This window comes from Lepidochelys kempii, chromosome 4 (genome assembly GCF_965140265.1).
Source record: "Lepidochelys kempii isolate rLepKem1 chromosome 4, rLepKem1.hap2, whole genome shotgun sequence".
In the NCBI taxonomy this organism is placed as follows: domain Eukaryota; kingdom Metazoa; phylum Chordata; order Testudines; family Cheloniidae; genus Lepidochelys; species Lepidochelys kempii.
The window spans coordinates 56,981,442-56,997,398 of NC_133259.1; the positions used below are offsets into that span (position 1 = coordinate 56,981,442).

General features: G+C 37.9%; 1 protein-coding gene across 4 annotated transcripts in view; it reads right to left on the reverse strand.

The window, feature by feature from the left end:
* LRBA (LPS responsive beige-like anchor protein) overlaps positions 1-15,957 on the reverse strand; it is a 559,255-nt gene that overhangs the window by 189,698 nt on the left and 353,600 nt on the right. For all 4 annotated transcript variants that reach the window (XM_073341330.1, XM_073341331.1, XM_073341329.1 and 1 more), the window contains 4 exons: positions 13,077-13,194; positions 9,084-9,186; positions 5,195-5,310; positions 2,401-2,513 (listed from right to left, as the gene is read on the reverse strand). In XM_073341330.1, the coding sequence (XP_073197431.1) occupies positions 2,401-2,513; positions 5,195-5,310; positions 9,084-9,186; positions 13,077-13,194 (450 nt within the window). The remainder of the gene's footprint in view (positions 1-2,400; positions 2,514-5,194; positions 5,311-9,083; positions 9,187-13,076; positions 13,195-15,957) is intronic.

Genomic DNA, 15,957 nt, shown 5'->3' on the forward strand with positions numbered 1-15,957 from the left:
AGGGACCAGAACGGTGCCACAGAGCAGAGCTCACCGCAAGAGGTCCATTTTCAGGTGCCTGCTTCAGAGCTGCTGGTATCTACCAAGGTAGCCGCTTTTACTCGGAACCATGTGTTTGGATCGGTGCCAAGATGGCCACACTGGCAAACGCCTCTGGCTGGCCAGTTGCTCAGAGGAGCTCTTTTTACAAGCCCTTCCAGGGGGAGTCTGCTGGTGGCTTCTTTTTTTTTTTTTTTTTTAATTATAATATCCCCAAGGAATAAAATAAAATAATCACTAGCCTAACTACTTTTAAGGAGAACAAAGGTAAAAAAACAAACACTACTTATGCTAATAACACAGATAAGGAAGGGAGGACTTCTCATTCTGTCTGAGGCCAAAAGCGTAGAGAAGGAAGTGAGTTGGGTTCCCCCATGCAGTACTAAGAGGCAGACCAGAGGGAGGGAGGGCACATGTGCGGGCTCAATGGGACACTGTTACCAAAAATCTCTGATTACAGGCGCAGGGGCACACAGACATCTACAGTGGAGCACCCATAGGGATAATACTCAAAGAAGAAGAATAACTTCTGACTACTATCCAGTACAGGTCAGAGGCTCAAAGGCACCAGATCCTAGGGTAAACATGAGTAAGAACCTATGTAGTAACTCCTGGACCCTATTAGCTTCCAGGAACAAAAAGGAGACCTTAATTCGTAGCAGTACACCTCTTATGTGTACTGTCATTCCTTGTACAAAGGACAGAGGGTTAAGAGGTAGTCAAATCCTAGCAGTTAGAGGCCTACTCTGAATGTTGCTAATATGGCATTGTTATTATTTATAATAATTTGTATTACATAAGGGCTTTTAATAGCACACTGAACCCAAGTAAATATCTGAAATTTAGGATCATGAGAAGGTGGGGAAGGAGCTGGCTTAAAGTTAAAATGTTAATAAAGTTGTGGAATGCCATTTTAAATCCATCCCTGAGTTTGCATTTCATTCTCCTGAGTGTCATAACTGAACATCATTTTTTCCCGCTAGTATTTTTCCAAATTGGCAGTAGTGTATAATTTTGGCATTGTAGGTAGGAGTAATATAAGAAATATTTCCCAAGAAGTTTTACTGAAAAATATCTATAAACTTTGACATTTAGAAAAATCTTATGGAATATAAACATCAGCAAGCTAAAATTAGAATTTAAACACACACACACCTCACCAGCTGAAACTCCAGCAATGCTCATATGTGCACACGAAATCACAAGGTAAGACCTCACAGAATCCCTCAATACTTACTTCTTAGTGTAAATTTCTAAATATAATAATGGGAGCAAACCATACTAACTGTTCTACAAGTAAATTAAGTGATATCCAGCAGTGGCTATGATCAGAATCATCTGACAGAATTCTTTTGAAGACATGACAAAACTTTGTTGAATGAAGGGCAGTGGATAATGGAATGGTTTTTACCTAGCTCTCACCAAGACATTCAATAAACTAATGCACTAGCAATTTAAATAAAATTAGAATGTTTTGAGTCAGTCCTATGAAACCAAGACACACAGAAAACCAGCTTAGGATACTATACTACCATATGGAAGTTATGGTCTAGTGTATGGAAGTTGCAAATAAATCATATCGTCCATGAGGCTGAAATAAATGGAGAGAGCAAGTATAAAACAAGAGAGATAATGACTCCACTGAATAAAGCTTAATGAGACCACTTTTGCAAAATGCAATATTGTACCCACATCGTTCACTTAAGAAAGAATACCTTAACAGTTTCAATCAAGTACAAAAAAAGCAGCAAGACTAATTTATGGGTATGGAGGAAGAGTTGTATGAAGAAAGGCATATCGAATTGACAAAGTTGTCTCTGGAGAGAAAAAAAGTTAGCTTCATTACAGTAGGTACTTATGGTACTTAAAGGGGACACCTAAAGGGACAGAGAAAATAGTTTATTTACACACTGGGAATAAGGATGTGACCGAGGAAATACTTAAGGCATAACACCATCACAGGATCTACCAACTAAGAAGAAGGGATTTTCATCAAAAACACAATGAATGGACTTGGCTGATCTTTAGTCCTTACCATCCATGCTTTTCTCTGTTTGTGTTTCTAACTTAAAAAAAATGTTCAAACTAATTGCATGTATGTTCAATAACTGAAGGCATCTTCTATTGAAAATAGTCTTAAAATGGTATCAGTGGAAACTATGCATACCAATAACTCATTTTCCCATAAAACACAGTTGGTCCTCTACCTATTAGCGGTACCTGTGTGTAAATATGATATTCTGCTAATGGTTGTGCATTTAACAGTATTAATATATCTCACAAACATGGAAAAAGATATGTACAAAAAATGTAAGCTACTGTGACAGTTACTGAAAACTTATCATCTCTGATGACAAATACCTTTGACAAATCCCTGAAGTTGCTAGGAAGCGTAAGATCCAACTCTTCTGATTCATAGTTAGTGATAACCCAGGGGAATACGGGATACTGATTTAAGTCATTGTAAGTACGTCCTGGTGAAAACAGAAACACCACTTTATTTAAAGGCAATAGAGTTAAACAAAATACTGACCCTGGAGATATGATTTATTATATAATTTGATAACCACCACAAGAAATGCTTTTTTATTATAAATCTTTTACAATTGCAATGTCTGAATTTTCTTTGTTGAAAAGGATATGAAAAAGTTTTATTGGATTGCCAGTATTCCATTTTAAATATTGCAGTTCATTCAATTTTAATTGTCAACTCTCTTGCACGCTATAAAAAGTGACAGTTAAATGCATTCGGTTTTATATGTATCTTTTTATTTTTTGGTTTTTGTACAGATCTATAATCTAATCTCCTAGGCTACTCTAAACTGAACTGACTATAGGAATAGAAAAGGCCAATGACCTTTGTGCATAGAAATAAAGTGGCAGATTCTCCATTCCAGTTGTGCCACACTTGGGTGCACTGGAGAAGGAAGAGGTGCAGATCTTAGATTTTGAGCTGCATGACACTGGCACAAGATAAAGTCACATCCACCAACTTTCCATCATCAGAAAGTTCACATGAATAAAGGGAATTCTCCACTGACCATATGAACACTTAAAAACAGACTGGAAAATGTGGCCTGAAGTATTTAAGTTTCATTTCTATATTTGTGCTTAATTTAGTCCATCAGTTGAACTAAACTGGTGAAAACAAAATGTGCTACCAAAATTATTTCTAGTTCTTTTTTTGATGGATACATTGCAAAGTTTTAGATATGATATTATGTTTATATATCATGAAAGTATAGTCTTTGCTTTTCATTGAATCATAAAAGTTAGATAATTCAAACCATCTTCCTGCCAATGTAAGATTCCTTCCAACAATACATTTTTTAGTATTTTGTCCAGTCTTCTTTCAAAAGTCTCAAGTGACACGTTTCTACCACTTTCCCAGGGTGAGTATTTCACAGCCTAATCTATCTCATTGTCAGGAAATGGTTCCTAATACTCAGTCTAAATTTTCTTTTCTTGGTTTTATCCCACTACCCCAACAATAACACAAATACACCACATTACATATTCTTCCCAACGATATTTACACATTTAAATATGTATATAGCTCTTACTATTTCCTTATTAATCATTCCCTTCAAAGTCCCTAGAAAATTATTTTTGTTCTTCTATGAACTCTCTCAACTTCATTAATCTCTTTCTTGCAGAATGGGATGCTTCACACAATACCACCTCCAGGTTGCCTCGGGAAGGAGTAGGTGTACATTGGTCAGGATATTGGAGCTTCCAGAGCCCATTCTTATAGACAGGCACAGCCCGGTCCATAGCCAAGCTCCAGATTCAGGCCTTTTGAAATGCCACCTTGCCTGATGGGTGTAGGTGTGTGTTTAATAAACGTAAAGAGAGCCTTGCTACCCCAAACATGAATAGTTTAGCCTTCCCTTTGTTCATTATCTTTTTTACTCCTTCTAGGTTAAACAACAGGTATCACTACCTCACTTTGCTCTCTCGATATTTCATTACAACCCCTCTCCTCAGCAGTAAGGATTCTGGTGCATGGAATCATTCACTGGATGCGAAAAATTTGTGTCATGGATCCCAAGCTAGTTTGCCTTAGGAAAGGGTTCAACTCATCTCATTTGGATGGGAAGCTTGCAATGAAATCAACTCAATCCTCTTATTTATAAAAGCTGCCAGCATCTTGGCATCTGTGAGGCAACGATTAATTAAGGACAGACTGATTTATGAAATGTGCTTTGTAGGAGTTGAGGTGTTTATTCCTAGCCATTATTTCCATACTATCTAGGTCTGGGGCTATGCTAGCAGGTTTTTCAGTGTAGTCTAAGCCACAAATAATGGCGATTGAGAATTGAGCGGTTTCATAATACTTTGAGAGCAAGATATTTGGGAAAATAATATTCCACATAGTTGTCCCAGCCTGTGTTCTTCTAATGATGTACTGTTCTTTTATCCCTGACAACTTACTTCAGCATAGTGTCTTGCATTAAGTCCTGGCTGGAATCTACTGGAATGAGATATACTAAATGAAGCATATACTAAGCGTAGGTAAGCAGTATTTCAGACACTAGAGCAGGGGTTAGATCAGCTCCCTGATTGAGGAATAAATCAACTGTGGGAGGAGATGATTGGCCTCCCAGGACTGCAGTGGTTGTGAACTTGGCAAACCCTTTCCAAATAACAATGACATTTATTGCCCATGGGAGCATTCAGTCTCTCCAACTGAGTGTTCATGATTCATCAACAAACAGGAGATTGCAGTCATGTTTAGACATTGGGATTAGGTGAGCCTGTTTTGTCATAGGTAGAGCTAGATAGTTTTGAGAGTATTGAAAAAAGAATGGTAATAGTAAAGAGGCCACTATCTCCTCCCTGCCTTTCCACTGCTGCCAGGACCTTCTGCACTTTCGGCTACCCTGTTCAAGTTGAGTTCAATGTAAACTTTTCTACCTCTGATTATAAAGAAAATGCATTTTAGGGGTACTTGGATCATCACTGAAATATTTTAATCTGAAAAAAAAATATGATCTATAAGCTGCATGGGAAAAGGTCTATTTTTAGAAAGTTTACACATAGGAGTGAATCTAACAGTGAGTCATTATCCTCATGTCCTGAAGAGACTGTGCTACCAGTAACTGATCCACTAATATTTTCCTTTCTGAAGTAGAAAATTGAAGGAGTACATTACCAGCTATGGTGTTTAGAAACATCAGATATTCAAAGTTTGAAATTTCTCTGTGCTGCCACCGCTGGGTCATATTGGAAGCTTTGAAAATCTGGCGTGGACTAGCCAAAGAGATGCGTCTGGAAAACAAAATCTTTACAGTGAGAAAATAATATGAAACCTTTTAAGAAGGCTGGAATCCTCTCTTTTGTACCTATCTACTTTTATTGCAAAACAGAGGAACACTCTTTTTACTTCTGGATTTCATAGCTGTGAAACTTTGGAGAGGGATCATATAGAAATATGAATATTTGAGTGCCTAAATTCTTCTTATGGGAAGAATAAGTACACCTAAATTGTTATATCATATATAGCATATAGACTATTGTTCATATTTTAGTTTATGATTACTAGATGAGAACAGGCTTGGGGCTTGTCTACACGGCATGTTAAAGAGCGCCAGAAGAGTATGATTTGTAAAGCCTTCTGATGTTAACATGAACTAGTTACCTTTTAGAGTACACCAGGAGGTTCTACACTGGGCAATTATAGCACAACACGTTAGAGAGCTTTACAAATCAGACCCCTCTAATACACTTTGTGTAAGGGGACTGTTGTCCCCTTATTAACATTAGTGGGGATGTTTTGGTTGGCTAGCTCCCAGTACTAAAAGGGGAAGGGTCGATGGGAAATCAGGACCCTGAGACTGACAGTCCCCAGGTACAATGGGGAGAGGCCAAAGCTCCAGGTCAGCCTGAATGATAGGCCGGACAGGCTAATCAGGGAGTCAGGAGGCCGGGGAGGGGGAGGGGGTCCTGTCTTCCATTTAAGCTGAAATTGCTTGGGTCAGACAGAGTGGGGCCAAGCTAAGGAGAAAGCAGGGGCCCAAGCTGAACTGGGGAGCAGAGCTGTGCCAGATTCAGAGGGATCAGAAAAGCAGCCCAGAGAGAGTAGACTTGCCCTGGGAGGAGAGCTGAAGCAACCAGAGCCAGAGGGGCCAGAAAAGCAGCCCACGAAGCAGGTCAGTGCTGGGAGCAGAGTCACAGAAGCAGCCTGCAGAGCAGACTTGTCCTGAGAGGAGAGCTGTGGCAACCAGAGCCAACGAAGCAGCACAGGGAGCTGGACGCAGAGCAGCAGCAATGCTGAGACAGAGTAGTGGAGCTGGGGCTGGAGCAGTCCGGAGCCGGGTGCGGTGAGCAGCTGGAAAGAGTGAGGGGGGACCCTGGGCAGTGGGCCCAGCACAGGGAGACGCCTCAGCCAAGAGGCTCTGGAGGCCAGGCTTGGAGGGGGATCATAACCCCAACAGGGTGGGGGTGACATTGGGAAGAAGGGTCCTGCCACTTAGAAACTGAGAGCATGTGGCCACCACTGGAGCAAGTGTCCAACCCGCAGCACCCCTGCAGCACAGCCAGGGCCTGAGGAGGAGGCCTGGGACCTACAAGGAACAGACTGTGAACTGCCCTGACATTTCAGAGACACTGTTTGTAATGTTCCCTGCCACAGAGCGGGGTGATGTGTTTTCCTTTAACCTTTCACATTTTTCCTTATTCCTTTTTAAACTAATTGTTGATTAAATAAAATTGTATTTGATTTAAATCATATGTAATGATCAGTGGGTCAGGGAAGTGTCCAGTGCAGAGAGAGTATCCTGGAGTGGGGACACCCTAGCCCCATCTTAGGTGACCACAGCAAGGTTGGGGGTCAAGCCCCCCCAGGAATCTTGGGCCCAGCCTTGTTGGGTTACAAGGACTCTGCCAGACAGGAGAGTGGAAGGGGAGTCCTCGAGGGCAGGGAAGGCTCTTGGTAAAGGAAGTGGGAGCGAGGACTCAGATCCTTTCGCTAGCACACCTCCCTGGGGTAGTGCAGAAGCCAGGAAAGTTCCCCACAATAGTGAGACCATTCCCCCGCTTACATTTGCAAGGCAATTCTCTCTATAATGAAAACAGACCTTAAATCAGATGTAATTTACATTGAAAAATGCAACAACATGTAACTGTAGGCATGTTTTATCTTAATGGTTAAAGTGCTATGTTAGATTTGTCTGGTGAAGGTCCAGTTGCTATTTTGGAGATTTCTGAAGTTTATTTTCATGGTTTTATAACCTAAAGAGAACAAAGGACTAAAAATCATTTGACAGCTGGATATTTTCATGTGCCATGATCTGAATTCTTGTGAATGTTAAACACAAACCTCTATAGTTGTGCAAGCTCAACCAATCCAAGAGGTTGAAATGTGTTACATCTACATGATTTATAGAGGTGGTAGATTATTAAATAAGAAAATTATTATATGGCATTTTAAAAATTCACCTTAGAATAAAGCCATCTTTTGGTGTCTGTTTCTAAGTGCCTTGAGAACAAAAGACAACAATCAGATGAAGAAAGGACTTTTATTATAAAATCCACTCTCTTGAGATTTAAATGCTGAGCAACTTTGGGGATTTAGCCATAAATAACTCAAGCAATTAAACTATTGGAGTTTGATGCCAGATTTCTTGAAGTTTGAGAAAGAATAGAAAACTATTCCCTGGAAATTATAAATCAAGCAGAGAAGGGTTGATCCCGAAATTCCATAAGATTATTCTATTCATAATAAAAACATCTGCGAACTCCAGCAGTACATTATTTAAGAAGTATCTAGAATTAGCCTTTTCCAGTACCCGTTAAACAGAATAACTGTGGCTCACGTATTTATTTGTGCTACTGATAAACTATTAACAATTTATATTTTATCAATATTGTTATAGTAAAAGTATTACATTAAATTACAACTGCATATGCACTAATTGTACCTTTAAAGTGGACACATTACATTCAATTTTTCAAGCAGTAAAAACCAAATTCTTAATGAAATATCATAATTTAATTCCTAATTTTCCTTAAAGCATGACTGTATAACAGTTGTTACTGTTACAGATCAGATTTAAGAGACTGGAGGACCTTTTCTTATCACTGTGAAAACCATGTCCAAAATATTTATCACCACTTCATTTCGTCCCATTCATACATGAAACAAAACAAAACTACAGCATTCCTAACTTTGAAGAAAGAACAGTGATACAATTAATTCAATATTGCCATTTCTTAAGAAAATTCTTAGAAAGACTTTTTTTTTTTCTAAAGTTTACTCATTGAAAGTGATGGAGTAAAATAACTGATTATGACTAAATACACCTGTAAGCAGATGATGGAACCACTTACTTGGGACCTAATCCAATTCCCATTTAATTGAATGGACAAGGGATCGTGCCCCTTCGTTTCATTCAGAACATTCTTGATAACCCAGGCCTAGCCCCTTCTAAAAGGTCAATTGGGCAGATTCTGGAGCAGTTTTAGGATGCAGACAAATAGCCTGAAATCACCAAATTCACTTCACCTGTAATCTAAGGTAAAGTTGGAACTTTGGCCTCCAGAGTTGCACCAAATGCAAGTGCACCAAATGACTACCTCAGTCTTTCTTCAACTCATCCACTTCTATACAGTTGCATAGTTTCCTACTGATGAGAAACTGCCATTTTCAGCTAGGCTGAGGTGTCGTGGAGAGTTGAAGGATGTCTCAGTCAACCTAACATAATTGAAAACTGCCACAAAAGCTAATCAATCCTCCAAGCAGATTCCTACATTTCACAGAGCTGACAAGCATAAAGGGAAAGTGACTGTGTCTTAGCCAGTGAGAGGGCAACTTTCTCCATAATGTGACAGAAATCCAAAGCCCTCAAAACTCATTCTCTCTGGTCATATGATTATATAATAAAGATGAGCTCCGCTCTGCCTTTGAAATTCTCCAGTACAACTAAACTGAAAAAACTGTGTACAGCAGGTGGGTTGTTTTGTGTTTTTAAACCATTTAGTTAAAAAAAGGAAGATAATTAAGAAAAATCATACTGTAGCTTATATCTTTCATAGTAAAATACCTGGTCTGTGGTAGCCCAAAGCTAGTGCCAATGCCAACACGTGGTAGACAATTAACCACCTTTTTTACTGTTGCTGCGTCTGGGAAGTTGAACATAACAGCAACTGTGAACAAACAGAACAGTTAGAACATGACATTGTTTTCTGTCATTTACAGTAGGCTTCCTGGCCCAATAAAACAATGTTGAATTCATGAGTATAAGATACAGCATTAAATATCTTTTCCCATAATATACTGTAAGTCAAATTTTTTTATACATCATGAGTTATTTCTTTTTAACTTTTAAAACTGCATTTTTAGAGCTACTTCTAGTTGTAAACACTAGCAGAAGTTTCAGCACATGCTGTCTTATTAGCATTAACATGCTAATAAGAACATACATTACCTATAGCAATTTTTTATTTGAATATAATTGAAGTGATATTTATTCATCTCTATTTCCAGATTCAGCTTGGAAAAAGAAAAAGCATACACAGTTTGTATAGTAAGTGCATCATACACAACTGTGACTTTTGCTGGGAATTTTTATTTTTTTAAGCTAATTTTCCACTTAAGTGGAATTACCAAAGAAATATTTAAAGATTTTCAACAGACATTCATTCTTTTTTTTTTTTAAACCTCCTCAGGAAAACCTTCATCAGGAAATTGAATTCTTCTTTTCTGAGATATCACATGGAAATAAAAATTAAAAACTATGTGATCCTGTAATGAGATCATCAGAGGTGGACATTTATGCCCACATGGAGTCCCATTTATAGCCCCAATCCAGCAAAGCATTTTGCATATGCTCAATTTAGATCCAAAAAGGACTTGGAGGAAAAAAGCAGCTCTGGCCCAAACCAACTACATGAACAAGGCAGCAATCCATACTAATGTATTATTATATCTTAAGGTAGCACCAAGAGGCCAACCGAAAGCAGGTTCCATTGTGCCAGGCACCTTTTACACACTGAATCAGACAGAGTCCCTGTTTCAAAGAACTTAATCAAATCTTAATCTAAATTAAAAAAAAATCAGATAGAGGGTAGGGGGAAATGATATAGCATCATATAACATCATGTGAGTGCCACAAATATTTTTTGTTATTTAAATAATTTAGGTGGGTTTCTGTTAGAATGGGACTAGCCAAACAGAAAGACAAAAGAAGGGAGAGAGGACATGAGGAGTAAGTGGATGAGAGGAGTTGGAGTAAACAGCCAAACAGCAGAGGGGAGAGAATGTCGAGAGTGAAACCTACAGAATGCCATCTGTTGACATCATCAGTGTCCCATGGTCTTTACTTAAAATGTTTCTGTAGTTGTTCTATCAGTTTCAGTCTCTGGCTGACGACTCCCTGCAGTTTCCTTCTAAGGCCACACAGCTAGGGGATAGGAAGATGCCTCATAGGTCCTAGATCCTCATTATCTGACCTTAAGGAACTACACCTCTAGGTGTCAGACAGTATAGATCAGTCTCCAAAATTTATTTCTTTACCTGTCTGCTTAGAATACCAAAAATGTTTCCACCTGTGTGATGGTAATTTTTGTGAGGTGAATGCAAGGTTGCCAGGAATTGGACAGACCAACTTATTTCACATAGATCAAATCGCCATCATATGGTATGGCACGGCACATGGATAGATTCATACTGCTGACTTTGAGATGTAAAGCTCCATATTCTAGTACTAAATCCTTGAACTATGCAGGACCCACAAAGTGTTAAGATTTCTGAAAGTCAGCTGCACAATTTATAGCTGATACTACAGATACTGTAAAATGATTGTGAAACAGCTTTAAGTATGGGATTCTCAGCCTGGAGGTTGTGACTCCTCATTAGGTGTTGGGGTGGTGACTGATTACCTACCTTACTCTTCCCATATTGCTAAACAGGATCAGGATCATGGCTGTGTGAATAATCAAATTTTTGGTTTGGTGGCCAAAATAAACAAACAAAAGTTTGCTTTGGGTTGACCCAAAATGGGAAAAAAAAAATCCCTTTTTCCAGAAAAATGTCAAAGCTAAAAATAATTTTGCTTTGGGATAAACAAAACCTTTAGTCTGACTAAATGTTTTCTTTTGTTTTTGAGGGTTTCTAAACTTTTTTTTTATGTTTATGAAAAATACAGAATCAATCACAAACAAAAATAGGGCTTTCAGATAAAACAATGAAATTCTAAAACAGAAAGGTCAAACCATTTTCATGTCAGAAAGACAAAATGAACCATTCTGACATTTCCAATTTCTTTTTTTAATTCAACCTAAACAACTCATTGAAATACATCAAGATTAGCAAATTGTTTTGGTTGAACTGCATCTGCATTTTTTGGCCAAAAAAATAGATTTGCACAAAAAATTTCACTCAACTCTAGTAATGGCTAGATTGGTGGAGAGGAGCACAGAGAAATAAGGGAGAATGGAAAGGTGGAGTATTTCGTTTGGAAAAAGTTGAGTACTTCTGGTACAAGGCATCAGAAATGGTAGTATAATTGGCAGAAGTCTTGAGGAAATCTTACTTGTCTACTAAACTACTGTTTCAATGCACTTTGCACAGGTAGGTATGACTGTCCCTTTATAAGAGCAAAACCAGATTTGAAATCAGCATTCAAATGCAGCATATGAAAACCAAATGTGTCACCCACGTGACTAGGTTTGGTCACACACTAAGAGATGATTTTTCTTTGGTTGAATATTGCTGGATTCAAAATTACTCAGGATAAAAATCAGGATATCACTGTGGACAATTCAGTCAAACCCTGTGCTCAATGCATAGTGACAGTTTCAATAGAAAAAAATGTTAAGACATGAAGAATCAGTTACACCGGACCCTCACTAGAACACATGTCTATATAGCACAAATTTGCACATAACACGGTCGCACCCATGGATCCCAAATTTAATTACTTTAATTGCGATTCATTTTAACACAGTCCCTGCTATAACACAGTCCCCGCGTTAACGCAGTACCGCGCCTGGATCCCAAATCCCGTGTTCTAGAGAGGGTCCGGTGTATATATTTCATCTGTATTCAGTTCTAGTCACCCCATCTCAAAAAAGGGAGCTGAAAATGAGGAGAGGGTGTCAGAGACTGGTGATGAAAATGATTAGAGGAATCAAGAGTTCTCTTTATGAAAAGAGGCTGAAAAGCTGGAACTATTGACTTCACAGAGGGGATGAATTAAACGGACATAAAAGAGGCATACAAAATAATGACTAGCTTAGAAAAATTCAATCACGTACTACTGTTTACCCTCCCTCATAACAGAAGGATAAGGAGACACGCAAAAAACAAATTTAAAACTGATAAAAGGATTTGGGTTTTTACACAATGAATAATTAACCTGTGAATCGGATTGCCACAACTGTCATTGAGGCCATGAGCTTGGTAGGATTTAGCAAAGGATTAGATATTTTTGTATACATGAGAAGAATATCCAGAGTTTCACTGAACATATTATTTGTTTTTATTTAAGACATTTAAATCTGGCAGATTATTCCATAATTGTCTATTCTGGGATTTCTTTGAAAACACCTGGAATTGACCACTGACAAAGACAGGATGTCAGACAATATTGGCCACTGGTCTCATTTAGTACTGCAGTTCTTATATTCCCTTGTCCTTAATACTGCATAACCAGCAACTGTTTTCCTACCACAGGAAAATAATAGTCTGTTTTAGTACAACAGATGAGAACACAGACATGCTTTAAGCAAAGTAAGTGTACAGAAAGTGCCAACTCAGCATTTGGACTGTAAATAGAAGCAAAAAACTTAATTGAAAAAAAAGTGAGTTATGATGTTTTACCCACAAGACTTCTCTCTGGAAAACTTTATACAGGAAAAAGTTATCCTTGAAATCTGAAGCATTTTTGTACATATAATTTCATTTTTTTAAATCAAAGACACAGCCTATATCCATTAAACAAAAACAGCAGCAAATTCTAGGCAACAAAAAGTGAAATAGAAACACATATTGTCAAACCAAAATTCTTCATCCCTCCATTCCAATCCCTTGCTACCTCTGTTTGCCATGAAGATCTCCAATGCTGTATTTTGCAGGAGATAGCGTCGGGAAAAAATTGACCGAATCTCTGTGAACAGCCATTTTCCATGGAGTCCCTCTGTATAAGCCAGAATCTAATAAAATAAAAAGGGCCAATAAGTATTCAGAAGCAGACAGGACATTACATTATAAACAAACTATCAATGTAGACACCATCACATTTTTTCCAAAAGTACATTTGATCCAGGAAATGTGGAGATTCTAAAAATAGTTAAATCTGCAACTCCAGTAATATTTAAGAGTAAACTAAAACAAAACCTTAATTCAATCACTACATCAATAATGCACTTTCAAATTTGTAAAATATGAGAACTATATTTATGCAACTGATTTAAAAGATGATTTATGCAACGATCAGACTTTTTGTAATTAGTATGTTAGAGGCCAGCCTTTCCAAAGTGCTCAGTAACCAACAGCTCCCAATGAAAAACTGGCCACTTCATTTAGGTGCCTAAATGGGAGCCACGCTCTTTGAAATGTCTGGCATCAATAGTGGGTGCCGAGCACTTCTGAAAATCTGCCCTTATTGTTTTTCAAGATCAAATTTTTGATGTGTTTTTTCCTAGCCAAGCAATTGTTAGAAATTGTATGAAATATGTTACATTTCAGGATTAAATGACAAAAATAGTAATTTTTATGGAGGGCATTCACTTTTGACATTGGATTGAACTACATTTTATTTTAGTGTTGTAACATATAAACAAGAAAAAATACCTTTTTTTTAAAAAATGACCTTAAAAATTGTTCCTTATGTTTATCGTTAAGGTAATATTCATTCATTCTGGAAGTATAAAGGTTCACTGTATAAGAGGTTAAGTATCATTTTGTCAGCTAAGGTTAAACACAAACCTGCAAATGAACTCGGCATAATCTCTCTATGGAGTAAGCGGTTGTCAAAGTAACTTGTTACAATTCCTGTCATCCCAGCTGACAGACACAGATGCTTAGTCAGCCTTCACAATTCAAACTAATCCTATCTTTAGTCCTCAACCACTTTGTTTCTTTGCTGCACCAGTTTTGCCTTTTCATTTCAAAGCTTAATTATGAAGGTGTTAAGGGACAACAAGACTGGCACTTCTCTGACCCAGTTTAACAAAGCATAAGCAACAAGAAAAACTGAATTTAGATTTGTCAGAATAATTTCAATTAACACAATTATGTCGGACTTAAATGCACTAAAGCAAGGAAGGTAAATTTAAGGCTGGTAGTTGGTGCCACCACAACTCTGCTTACGCAATATATTATGTTAAAATCACTTTTTAAGACCCTCTGCAAATATTTAAAAGTGTTAAGCCAAATTCAATGCAAAAATATGAGCAAAATGTCTAATGAAATTAGCGGTCTTCGGTGAGCACGTAAGGACAGAATTTGGCCACCTACCTGGATACATATGTATGTGTGCAAGTATTATTATTATTATTTATATTCCAGCAGTGTCTAGAGACCCCAACCATTGTATACAAACATAGCACATAACACAGTATCTGCCCTGAAGAGTTTACAACCTAACAAAATACAAGACAGGCACACAAAAACAAACAAACTAATAAGCAACAGCTCAGAAGCACAGAACTTGCAAGGTACAATGTCTCCTGATGTTTCCTCTTCAACCAGCCTCCCCTCAGCTCACAATGAAAAAATCCCCCAAAATTGTTATTTTTAAATCAAATTCTTGAGAGGCACATGAAAGGTAACGGTGATCGGTAATGGTTCCAAACCATTTCTGAAATTGGAGATATAGCAGACTTGGGACCATGTTAACCCTTTTCTTCACCTCTCCCAGCTAACTGACAATGCTGTGTTCCCAGGGAACACCATGTAAGGCTTTGTTCCATTACATGTATAACAAGTACCAATGAGAAAGTATGACAAAAAAGTAGCATTGGTTGAGGAGGCAAAGCAGTCAATCCTGAAAACCTTGCGAAGGCAAAGATCTCTTTTACTTTACTCAGATGAAACTTCCAATAATATTTTCAAATCGAGACCTATGTCTTCAGAGATCATATTTAGGAGGGGCCAACAGAGGTAGCAATTCACAAAATTGCTTAAGCAAGAAAAGTAAAAATAATTATGACAAGCAGCATTGCTGTATGCACACATATTTTAGAGTCAAACATCAATTACTCAGATACTATGAGTTAAAACAGAAATCTAAACAATTCAATCACATTAAAAGGCTAAATACTCTTTTTTCCCCCAACTGGAGTCACTTATGACAACATGTGTACAATTAAACCATCAAATGGGAAAGTTTCCAATACACCTAACGATGAAAAAAAATGGATTTAAAAAGCTAACTTACAAGCGTCAGAGATACTTTATATTAATGTCTTTTCACAGTCATGACAAAGCTATTGAATCCTATGCCAGAAAGTTTATAATAAAAACTCAGATTCAACTACAGATACATTACGAGGCACCTCTGTAACAATTCTTTATTCATTACAAATAGTTATCAGGAGCGAGAAGCAGCTGAGGCCTAGCTGAGCAAGACCTTCATTTCTTGTTGGAATACTATCTGCCTGGTCTGTAGCTTCACTTCAAAGTCTCTGGAGTTCAATTAAAACTGGATTAGGTGGAAGCAGACCTTCTTTGGGACTTTCTGTTCTCTGAAACTCCACACATACTGGCAGCACCCTAGACAAAGGTCTAGCCCTCCAATGAACCAGTTGCTATGGAAACTGCATCATTACCATTGCTCTGCAGTCATCACACCAACTCTAGTAGTTTGAAAGATACAGAGAACACACTCTTCTTCAATGTTTGTTACTACATATGTCTTATGAAAACCAGGACCCTTCCTTGGTTCAATCATTTCCAGCCTCAGAACATTTGAT